At 41.3% G+C, this 11,900-nt stretch overlaps 1 protein-coding gene across 2 annotated transcripts in view; it reads right to left on the bottom strand.

The window, feature by feature from the left end:
* Nucleotides 1–11,887, bottom strand: part of nbas (NBAS subunit of NRZ tethering complex) — a 148,198-nt gene extending 136,311 nt beyond the window's left edge. Inside the window, exons 1-8 of one of the 2 annotated variants that reach the window (XM_085770806.1) lie at nt 11,501–11,887; nt 10,877–10,928; nt 10,281–10,317; nt 8,005–8,082; nt 7,268–7,315; nt 5,967–6,010; nt 2,032–2,165; nt 536–669 (exon numbers count right to left, since the gene is read on the bottom strand). In XM_085770806.1, the coding sequence (XP_085626932.1) occupies nt 536–669; nt 2,032–2,165; nt 5,967–6,010; nt 7,268–7,315; nt 8,005–8,082; nt 10,281–10,317; nt 10,877–10,928; nt 11,501–11,593 (620 nt within the window). In that variant the 5' untranslated portion in view covers nt 11,594–11,887. The remainder of the gene's footprint in view (nt 1–535; nt 670–2,031; nt 2,166–5,966; nt 6,011–7,267; nt 7,316–8,004; nt 8,083–10,280; nt 10,318–10,876; nt 10,929–11,500) is intronic. The other variant, XM_085770807.1, reaches the window with a different exon arrangement.
* Nucleotides 11,888–11,900: the final 13 nt, after the last annotated feature.

Genomic DNA, 11,900 nt, shown 5'->3' on the forward strand with positions numbered 1-11,900 from the left:
CAGCCTATTTTCAGCCCGAAACACGGCACCGGAGTTATTTATTTTCAGTTTTTTACTCGGTGACATAAAAGTCAACTGGACAGGGGTCTGTATTAACCCGCTGAAACGACACATATCGCCACCTATGTTGAGGAGGCGGACTCCGTAAATGATTTGATTTTCCCTGTTGCATGTAAACTGGGACAAGGACAGAACTCCAACATACTGAATGACTCCACACATCAAAGTGAATCTACTGCAGAGGGTCCAAACCTCCTCTTGAACACTGAGCTGCTCTGGAAGAGCTGTTTGGGGATGACTAGTGATGAAGGAGGTTTGAGCAAGCGGATAAATCCAAGAGTTCATTTACCTTTTCCCATCAGGACTGGGGATATTTAATGCTTAATTTCAATTAAAACAGGCAGGATTATAAGTGTTTGGGTGTTATTATCTTAAGAAGATTATGTTCGTCTATAATTACCTACGGATACCTATACTTATACTTAATTCCAGAGGGCTCACATACTTTTTTTGAGTGAGGAGTTTTGTTTCTCACCTGACCAGATAGCTCTTGAGCCCGCCGCCGTATGTGATGACGAGCAGCTCAGCCGACCACTGTGCACTGGTCGTGTACTCCAAGAAGATCAGGCCGGCCACCGCGCAGCTGAAATCCCCAGGAAAACTCACCACCTGGATCAAGGGAAGAGACATGAGAAAGAAAAGTCAGTGGCAGCGTGAGAGGACTGATGTAAATGGTGGGAGGAATCAAAAGACGGAGAAATGCGTGTAATCTCTTTGCGGCCTGAACCAAGTTTGTACAAAAGCAAACACGAAAATCACATCAAACCAACAGTGTTTGTTAAAGAACATAAAATAGACAGATAAAGGAAGAACCTGATGGGACAGGGAACAAAAAATAACTGGCAGAGAAAGCGAAAGAAAGACGGAAATCGAGAGAGATGGGAGAGGGAAGGAGGGATGAGGCAAATTTTTAATTTCTTTCATCCATGCACACTTTCTGTCAAATTGACTGTGTTATCATCTCCGGAAATAGCACCAGTGTGTGCACTTAACAGTGACAAACAAGAGAAACAGTGCAGCCGAGCAGGGGGTTGCTGGTGTAAGTGTGCAGGCACACCGTAGATGCATAACAAAGCAGAGGCGCACTGAAGGAATGAGGATCACAGACTTCAGAAGATGAGTGCAGCTGGGGAGAAGAACGAGTGTCTGCGCTCATAGTCTGTGACAGGACGGGTAGAGAGAAGTGGAAGGGGATGATGGATAGGATGGGAGGAATGATACTGTGTGGCACAGAGAGGGCATTAAAGCGAGGGGAGGGGGGCTACAGACAGACTGAGGAGAGCTACTGAGAGACCCAAAGATGAGAACGAAAGAGAGAAAGAAAGCAGGATCTGGGGAAGAGAGCAGGCATGTGAAAAAAAAAGAAAAGAGGAATGGGGCACCAAAAGCAAAGAGGGGGAGAAGTAAAAGTTACAGACAATGAATTAGAAAGCAGGCGTGAGAGAAAGAAAGAGCACAGAGGATGTCTGACAGGGAGACGTTCTCTTCAAAATGTGACAGGCAGTTAAAATGCCCAATAAATCTATGCTGCACTGGAACAGAAGAGCACGGCCCAACTTACAGAGGAAAGATTATGGATGTCTGAATTTTAATAAGTGTGTCACTGAAAAGCTGCCAATCAGCTGTAGCACAGCATCAAGTCTTGTACTCCCCTGTCCAATGGTTTGATTCAAACAACCACATCAATAAAATCAGCCCATGCAGCGCTTTTTGATGTCAAATGAAGGAGGGTTTACAATGAGTCAAATTAGACGCATCAAACTGTAATTGAACAGATCCTGTGTGAATATGTAGGAAGGAAGATAACATTGAAAGGAAGCCAAATGAATGCTGGGATTCAATATGCTACGCCTGATCTAATCACTTATAATTAGCATCAGTGCATGCACAACGACAAAAAAAAAACAGAGGGGGCAGAGGTTGTTGATGACGTCAAGAAGGAGGAGGAGGAGGGACGGGGGCAACGGTTACCGGCGGGATGACAAACAGCTCGCTGCCCATGAGGTCGAAAAGGCGCACGGTGCCGGTGCTGTCGGCGTACGCCAGCAGGGTGCAGTCATGGCTCCACGCCACCCTTCGCCAGTGGGGGTTTGGATCCTTTGGCACTGTAACGGGAGAGGGAGGGGGAGAAAAAAAAGAAAAGAAGACTTCAAAGTTCACACATATAAAAGACAGACGAGATAAGTGGAACGAAGAGCCAGGAGATTCGGGGAGCTGAGGATTTCCTATTAAACCAGATGAGAAAACTCTCCGCGAATAATCCCCTGGTGTTCTGTGGCGTGCCGATGATGAATACAGATGGGAGAAGAAGGATAAAGCTAATGCCATACATCAACACGGTGTGTCTAAGGACCTATCCAATTCATCTATGAAGGATAGCTACAGTAATACATCTCAATAATTGTCTCTCAAAGACATGCACGCACACACTGTCGCTCCCATAGACGGGAGGAGGAGGAGGAGGAGGAGGAGGAGGAGGAAGGGGGGGGGCTGAAAGAGAGGAAGAGAGGCAGAGTGGGGGTGGGGGAGGGTGGGAGGGATCATAAATCCCGCTTTTGTTGAAGTATAGGCCACTGTTTTACCGATCTGCTGGCTCAGCAGTGCTGTGAGTGTAACCATATCGCTGTGATAAAGCACATCTCTGCCTGCTGGCACTTTCTCAAGGCTTCGCTGTCATAGCTGCCTCTGATAGAAGGGCTGGGCCAGTCTGGCAGGTCTCTGATCCAGAGTCTGTTGTGAATACCTGATTATCTTATGACACATTAATAGTATGAGGGAGGCGGGATTGGACGCAATCTCTATGTGCAAGCTGAATGGAAGACTTCGGTATAGTTACAACTAGATACAACATTAGGCAGAGGAGTTTTTTTTTGCATTTGGATATCAGTGTGTAACATATGCCACCACAGATGCCGTCGTATATGCCCAGCAATGAAGTTATGAAAAAGAAGTTATGTTTTTGTTGATATCGCGTAACAGTCCTCTTGGCTTTTATTGTATTAAATTCCTTGGCCGAATAACGCCGCAGCCAGCAACCCTTGGTGGGCAATACTGCAAACAAATGGAGGCGTCGGATATTGTATGACTAGAATTTTAAATGAAGAACAAAGGGACAGAAGTGGGAGGCGAGACAGACAAAGAGAGAGAGAGAGAGAAAACAATGAATCGGGCACCCGCTGAGAGAAATAATAGCTCCCCCCAAATTTTAAGGCTTAAGTATCAGGGAGCATCTGAGGAAGAGGGCAATTTAACACACCTTTGAGACTCTCAGCTGAGGAGGAGCAGACAAAAACATGGAGCCATTTTGAGAGCCATTGGTACCAAGCGTTTCCTCTGCTCTGTTGTTGTTCTTTTGCTCCAGTCTTCCTCTATTTCACTCTTGCACAGCCTCCCTTGCTCTCCGGCTTCCTATTATGAATTGTATACAGTATGATGTTCTGTGGCTGAGAGGGCTCCATTTCCACATAGATGGCTTTTTTGGGTAGCTGGAAAATTGGATGCTACTGTCCTGTGTTTTGTGTGTGTGTGTGTGTGTGTGTGTGTGTGTGTGTGTGTGTGTGTGTGTGTTTTTTCTTTTTTTTTGCACTCCTAGCAATGGTAGGGGGCGGAAGTTGGGGGGAAATTACACCCAACGACCCAGTAGAAGCCTTCTATCTAAAGCCTCGCAGATGCATTTATCAGAGCTCAACACTTATGAATTATGTACGGGGGTGGGAGACGACTCCACTGCAACAGGAGCAGACAGGGAGGGAGGGCGGGAGGAAGACAAAAAGACAAGAGAACGATACACAGGTGTGGATGCAGCAAACGTGTGCGTGCATGGGGATGAATACACACAAAGGCATGCATGGGCAAACGCTGTAAGACACACGCACGCACGCTCCTCCATTAAAAGCAAATGCCATTAAAAGGCAGGATCACAGCAAAATCCATTAGGACAAATCTCCGTGAAATGAAATGAAGTAAAAGTAACATGAAAAAGAGAGATGAAATGGTATGAAAAACAGGAGGGAGGCTCAGGTTTACACAGGCCCAGGGGCTACCGTTACCCACACTATGAACCATTAGAGCAACGGCCCATAGTAACGGCTTAGCCAAAACAGAACAAAAATAGGGAGAGACGGAGACACAGAAAAGGGTGGGAACAACGATGAAAAATAAACGAGGAAAAAAAGAAAGAATAAAAGAAAGTGAAGACAGAAAACACTCTCAGAAAACACCCTCATTCTGAGGTTTTTTTTTACTGACTTTGCTTTTGTGATGTGTTTGTGTACACCAGTGTATGTTCAGAAAAGGTGAATGAAAAGCATACATTCAAAAAGAAAAGTGTTCTGAAGTTTGAAGCTTTTCAAGCAGATTCAGACTTTTTGTGATAATAGCTTCTTTCAAACGATTCTGACTTCTGTTTCTGATTCTTGAATCGATCCTGATGGCTTCAAATTGTTAGTTTCAGCCCGAATACAATGTCTTCCTGCTGGATCTACGGGGGAGACTCCAGTGTGCTGGCTGATTTTGCTTTCTGCTGTGTCTTCAATTCTGCACCAGTGGCTTTAAAGTTGTATAGTTGTTGCAGACATTCAATCTTACATTTATCTACTGCTTGGACATATGGGGGCGCGCCACCATGAATGTAATGAATGTCAATATGATTATGAATGTTTACATGACACATGACACATTTTAGCAAATTGGCCCATTGCCATAATCCCTATAGTTTTAGGAGTAGGTTCGTTACCTTTAATTGTCGGTGCAAGCTATTTTTAGAACGGCGGAACCGAGCCACGAGCTGCTCAGAGCTACGCTACGGAGGCTCATGGGATTTCTTAATTTCCCTCATCAAACTCAAATCCACAATCCAACAACTCCACAACGCTCTCGTGGACAAGTTGTGACCTGCACATCCACCACGCGATGAGAAAATAACAGAACGTTACGAGACAGAGTTGTTTTCAAGGCAAATGCAGAGACTGCTTGCCGAAAAAACTGCCCCCGACGGAAACACACATCAGCAGTTTTGCATGAATTTACCTCGAAAACAACTCTGTCTCGTAACGTTCTGTTATTATCTCATAGCGTGGTGAATGTGCAGGTCACAACTTGTCCACGAGAGCGTTTTGGCGTTGATGGATTGTGTATTTGATGAGTTTGATGAGCGAAACCAAGAAATCCCATGAGTCTCCGTAGCATAGCTCTGAGCAGCTCACGGCTCTGCTCCGCCGTTCTAAAAATAGCTTGACCCGACAATTAAAGGTAACGAACCTACTCCTAAAACTATAGGGATTATGGCAATGGGCCAATTTGCCAAAATGTTGAACTATCCCTTTAAGTTTAAAAAAAAAAAAGTGCATTCATAGGAAACACCTTTAAGTATTGTACTTTGTTTTGTATCATGTTTAAACCATCTGAACTTGGGAGAAAGTTTAGAGCAATTGCAGCCAAAACAGCAGACCATTTTAATAGCTAATCAAACAATCAAGGCAATTTATTTTTATCAGCTTGTGTGAGACTGTGTTTAATGAGTGGCAGCATACGGGATGAGGGTGATTATCTTTGTTGCGGTTCAGTCTCTCCCTCTCTCTCGCACGTTCCAATTAGCCACCGTGGTCGATATTTCAGTTTGAAACAAACTCGGGGTAGATGTATACAAACATAAACACAGAAACAGACACCGTGTAAATTAAATCTACAGGTTAACAATCAAATGTGGGCTGAACACTTTGCGTTTCTTTCTATGCTGTCTGAGACTGAAGGGAAAACTCCACCTCTGCCTGACAGTCTATGAATCATTGCTCTGCCTGCACTACACAACAGCGGCCATCACATTTTTAAAGCAAATGGTGCCGTATGGGGGAATTTAGCTGTAAACGACAGTATGTGATTGATAGAACAAGTGGAGGGGGTCTTACCCTGGCACTTTCCAATGACTGAACCAAAGTCATCTCTCACAGACCTGTGGAGCACACACACACACATAGAGGCAAAAGAAGAAAGTGAAAAAGAGGTGTCATTACACTGCACGACAATTATACACACACCCGAGGGTGCCACTGCCACCACACACACACACACACACACACACACACACACGTAGCCTGATAGGACCTGGTACAAGGTGGGTTATAACAGCCACTGATAGCCTGCCAACTCAAGTAGCTCAATGGATAAAGCAGACAGTGAGTAGACAGTGTTTAGACAGACTCTTAACAAAGCGGTGGATAAGGCCTTGAGCTGACTTAACACCCACTCACACCAACTAATGCCATGAAGCGAGGCTGTAAAACTGTTTAAACGACAGCATTGTAGGAAAAAAAGTACTCGAGAAAAACCTTCAATATCAAACACAGTGATGGAGGCATTAGCAGAGAGACTTGATTGCTTTCAATAACAATAGGTCAAACAAAAAACTATTATAAGCTGAGCGAACATCGTGGAAATATTTAAATGTTTAAATTCCAATTACATGCAGATATCAAAAGGAGAACAATGTTTTCATCCGAGGCTTTGTGTAGTCAAATTTGTCTTTTGTTTGCCGCCGGAGAGTAAGACTTCAGAAAGTGACATTCATTTCAGTTTTGGTTCTTTACAGAAAAAGGTTTTTGTTTTGTTTAGTTTTTTTAAAGGCATCACTATATCACATTGAGATTGCTGGGTATAAATGGCTATTTTATCGTTAAAAAAATAAATAAATCTACAACACAATAAACTGAGGGAAAAAATGATCTGAATACTGTCTGCTGTATTTCTATACCAGGTTCATTGCTATTGATTTTCATTTCAATTTTGCTCCATTTAAAGCATCATATTGTGTCAACAGAGCACATTGCTGAGTGAGTAATTTTTTCTCTGTGTAAGAAGGAAATTGGATTTGTGTCTGAAAATAATTACAACCACTCAAAATAACCACAAACATACTGCTGTATTCTTTGCTCTCTATCTCTCTCTCTACCACACATACACACGTGAATGAAAACATTTTAGGAACACTATAAAGAAACACTACTTTTATTCTCCCTGAGGTATTAAGGGTATGCTAAACTGACTCAAATATTTTTTACTGTGACTGATTGCGTTGGGGGGGAAAAAACTGCTGAGACTGCTGCACTTTGTAAGAGAGAAGTGATAAATCACCCCATTAATTAAAAGGCTCTCTATCACTCGCACACACAGATTGAGTGCCTCAAACAGCGGGATGGAGTTCAATAATTACCTAATCTCCACACACTGGTCCTGAACCACTGCCAAGAGTTTGCCATTACTGAGGAGAAAACAAGAGACTGGTCAGGAATGAACAAGAGAAACAGACAAATGAGAGGGAGCAGAAGATGAGAAGAGTAAATGGGGAAAGCAAACAAATGTCAATGTGAACAATATAAATCAAGCTGGAATAAAGACTGTGTGATGAAGGAAGATAAAAAGTTAGCATCAGCAATGTAGGCCTACAAAAGAATGTTTCTGTGTGTATAAGTTTGTGTCGCAATGCAGTTTGGATGGAAAAAACAAAGTCTAGGACAAGAGCAGCGGTTGGATGTCTTAAAGAGAGGAGGAACTACAATAATTGGGGGCATTAAAAAGAGCAAAGATAGTTTCAGAGGGAATGAAATCAGAGAGAAAGGTGTACGGGTGGACAGAAACCAAATGGAAGGATCAAGAACATCAAACTAATGGGCATCTGCAGCCAGCGTCAATTGACCACGCTTAACACTGTATTACAGGGAGCTGAATCGATAGCCAATTAAAGAGCGCCTTTCTTCTTGGTTTGTCTGTTTATAATGAGCACAATTAAATGATTGGTTGAGGGGGATACGCAAAAGGCAGGTGGGCGGTGGGGGGGCAGGAGGGGGCAAGGCTTAGTGCATGTCAGCAACAAAGTAGCCCACATTCAGATATTGATCACAAAGAGAGAGCGTGTGAGTGTGTGAGTGTGTTTGTGTGTGTGTGTTGCACCTTGCGAGCACCAGCTGCCAGTTGATTTGCTTGTTTGCCAGGTGGACAAGACCGAGAGGCAGAGACGAGCTGGAGGGGCTGAGAGTCACGGGACCAAGCAAACAAACAAACAAACAAAACACAAAGAAATTCGAGACGTTAAAATGTTTCAAACCCAATAAACAGAGGCTGTGTTTACCACAAGTTTTGTCGAGCAGAATTTTGGCAATGATACTTAAAGTTACTGTAAGAGTTTCCCCTTAAAACACACTGTTGCGAATGACATCATGCTTCTCAATGAATTTACCTATTGTGCCTGCAGTTTAGGAGTTTATTCGATCTTTTACACTGAATTATTTACAGTTGAGCATCAATCACAGTCAGTCAACCTTCCATAAAACCATCATTCATTCAACTAGTTCATAAATAGATCGAAAAGGTGCAGGCTGAAGCTATCTAGCTTATAGATGCCTATACTACCCTTTAATTCAATTTTCCATTATATCCATTAGAGCTCTTCATGATTTCAAAGTCATAGAAAGAAACAAGTATCCAATAATTAACAAATGTAGCCAAAAATAAAATAGATAATTAAACAGTATTACAGTTGCAATCAGAGTCACAGAACTCTGACAACTGACCAGTTTGTAATTGTGAATGTAGAATAAAGTATTAATTAATATAACGGAGTGTCAAAAGGAACTAGGTTGAATTTGATTTTCCCATTAAAAAACAATTTTCATTCTTTAGAATTTAATTGATTTACATGCAGTACCTACTTGAACTGAATGCATGAATTTACTTTTTCACACAAATGTCAAAAACATAGCTCTGAAGTAAATAAAAAATGTATCGCATTGGTCTCAGTAATTCTTTCAAATATTATTATTTGCTATTTTAAGTGCTACTGTTGGTGATTTGGTAAGCTAAATAATTCATTTCTTTGTTTTACTCCACTTTATATAATCGTGACAAGTAATTCTTAATTTTTTAGTTGAAATTAAATTTTAAAACTTTAGTGTTTCATTACAGTTTCAGTACAATACATTTTTTTTAGCGCAGCTGGTACCAGTGATTCTGTGCAATAGAAGGGAAAACAACAGTTGTTGGACACTAATACACTGCATTGTATTATTCTGGCAATTCTAACAAAATTACCAGAGATTTCTCTTGTCCCCCTCTACAGAAGAAAATGTCACAGCATGTGGGTGTAGGGACAGCCTGCCTACTCTCTCTGGCTCTTTCAAATAAAACTCCAGTTCCCTTTTTCATCCACCAAAAAAGAAATGGAGCTGAGAATGGCCAGAGGAGTTCTTAAATATTTAAGAAGGTTATTGATGGTACAAACAAACCACCTGCTGACAAGATAAGCAGGGACTGATGCTAGAGCGTTAGACAACACAGTTCACTACAGGCCACATCAAGCCATCTGTTAACACATTAAATCAGTTACTGCGCAATGCAACAAGGTCAGTATTTTTAAATTAATTCTTATTTTTAATAAAACATCTTAAGAAAGCTTCTTGAGTAAAAAATTGCTTCTGTGAAACTTTGGTGCAAGAACTTTTAGAAAGTAGAGATTGACTGAGTCGGTGAATGCTCCACTTCAGAAGCTAAAAAAACGCCCATCCCAAAATTTTTATATATTATTAATAATGGGGGAACAAACTAATGAAAGGGAGCCGTGTTGAACTTTAATGATAAATGTTTCAGTGCCATGGCATCAGCACACTATTTTTTTATTTTCACATTCATATCATGCAGCTCAAATGCACTCAGCTTTGTTTATAACACTTAGTGTGAGAACTACTGGACAAACCCAATTAAGTGTAGTAATTAAGTACTAATATTCACACTTGTGCAGCAGAACTTTGCCATAAATTGTGTTATGCTATAAAGTGAAGAGACAAACGTCTTATAAGACTGAATCCAAAAGCATTGTGTAATTGTCAAATTTTTAACCATCAAACCAAATAATTTTTTGTACAGTTCTAAAGGTAAGATCAATTTTATATAACAGATGGTGTTAGACCTTGGTTGCATGGCACAAACTGCATTTACATTTGATCACCTAAATTAAATATAAACATGTTAACCATGTTTAAAAGAAATAATTGTGTTATATTGATTGTGCGATTCAGTCAAGAGTGAATATAGCCACATACTGTACATCTGTTAAGAAAATTCATATTAGCAATAAACAACCATCTAACACAGCTTCTTATATCAGCAGGTAAGTTTGGAGAGACTGGCCTGTCAGCCTTAATTTGGATACGACATAATGATGATGAACTTACCTGTACCACAGATATTGCAGGATTAAGCGGAATGGCCCTGTAAGAAATTCATCACAGTGAGTGTGCAGAATTACAATAAATGTGTGATAATGATTAGGTTTGATTAGAGATTCTCTTGTCACATTCTTCATTAGAAAAAAAGGGACTGGGTTTAATACAGAGCCAACAGCTGTTGGGATCGGTCTCTTTACCCAGATGCAATCAAAAGTAGTCTACCACAGCAGTGCTTTTTAGGATTAACACTAGGACTACAGGTCATCGACATATCTGGCAATTTCCACTGCAGAATTGAGAAGGGAAATCTGTGTATTTGACGATACAGCCACTCACTATCTTAACGTCCATGCTGACATAACTGTGTTGCCTCTGACATATAACTTAACTGTGTAAAAATGGCAAAAGGCTGATCCTCTGGGGATTAAAAACGTTGCTTGAGTCTGAATCTGAAACTGCTTGCTTAATCCTACACTTAAATCTTGTCAAAGCAAACTGTTTACAAAAACCAAAGCCAAAATCAAATTTACTGCTGTTCACACAGTGTTTGGTAAAGTTCAGTGCCTTCTTATGCACGCAGCACGCGGGAAGGTAGAACTTACCTGTCACAGCTTTTGCAACAAGTGAGGTGTTGTGCTCCTTGTTGCCTCGCAACTACAAAGGATAGAAAGTCACAGGTGAGCTCACCATTCATGCATTTTGTTCCCCCAGCAATCAAGCTGCAATCAGTTTCACTTCCTAACTATTTACAATGTATTTTCCAATCTAAGCAACTAAAGTGCAGTTTTTATTTGTATAGCACATTTCACAGATTAAATCAACGAAAAAGTACAAAAGTTTCAAACACACACGGGTTATGAGAATAATGGATTCATTTAAAGTTGTGTGTGGGGACATGTAACGTTACAGGAGACAAGGCAGATACTCTGTATGCTAGCTAAGGGGGCTGAAATGTGAGTTATGTAAATAAACGTAGAATTAAGTGAAATATACGTGCATGTCTACGAATAGTGGTGCAAAATGAAAGCTACACTCCGCTGCAGTGTGGTGTGAGAATTTAATTGTTTAGCAAACTAAAAGCAGCTATGTTTGTGCTACGTGGCTTTGCGTGGCTGAGCCCATACAACTAATGGCAGTTAACTTTCGGTGGTGAGTTTTACACATAAAATGTCCATTAAAGGGCTTGCACGGCGGGCTGAACATAGGTAAGTGGAAACTAGACTTACCTGGGTGTCCGTTTCTGGCGGCCATTCCGTGATAACGAGTAAGTCGTATAAAATATTTTCATCTTCGTCTTCAATCAGGTTTTGTTCAGCCATATTTACCTGAACCAGCTGTCAAAAGTCTACGGCGGTTGGCATGGGACAAAATAAATCAAGCCACCGCGTTTGGAAACTGTATAGAATCGCGCAGAGAAAAAAAGTTTTACATCTTTACCACACGTACCATAATATAATCATAACATATGAACGTGTGAAATACACATGACACAACAAACCGTGTTAGTGGTCACATTTTTTTTTAAAGATTTGTTAAATATCCGGAACCAATGGTTATGATGTTGCCAGGTGGGACCGCTAAAAGAGTTACACCCGGCTGCGTCGAGCCGAAAACTGTGAACACGTT

Source organism: Trachurus japonicus, chromosome 24 (assembly GCF_045865225.1).
Source record: "Trachurus japonicus isolate A0001 chromosome 24, Traja_1.0".
Lineage (NCBI taxonomy): Eukaryota > Metazoa > Chordata > Actinopteri > Carangiformes > Carangidae > Trachurus > Trachurus japonicus.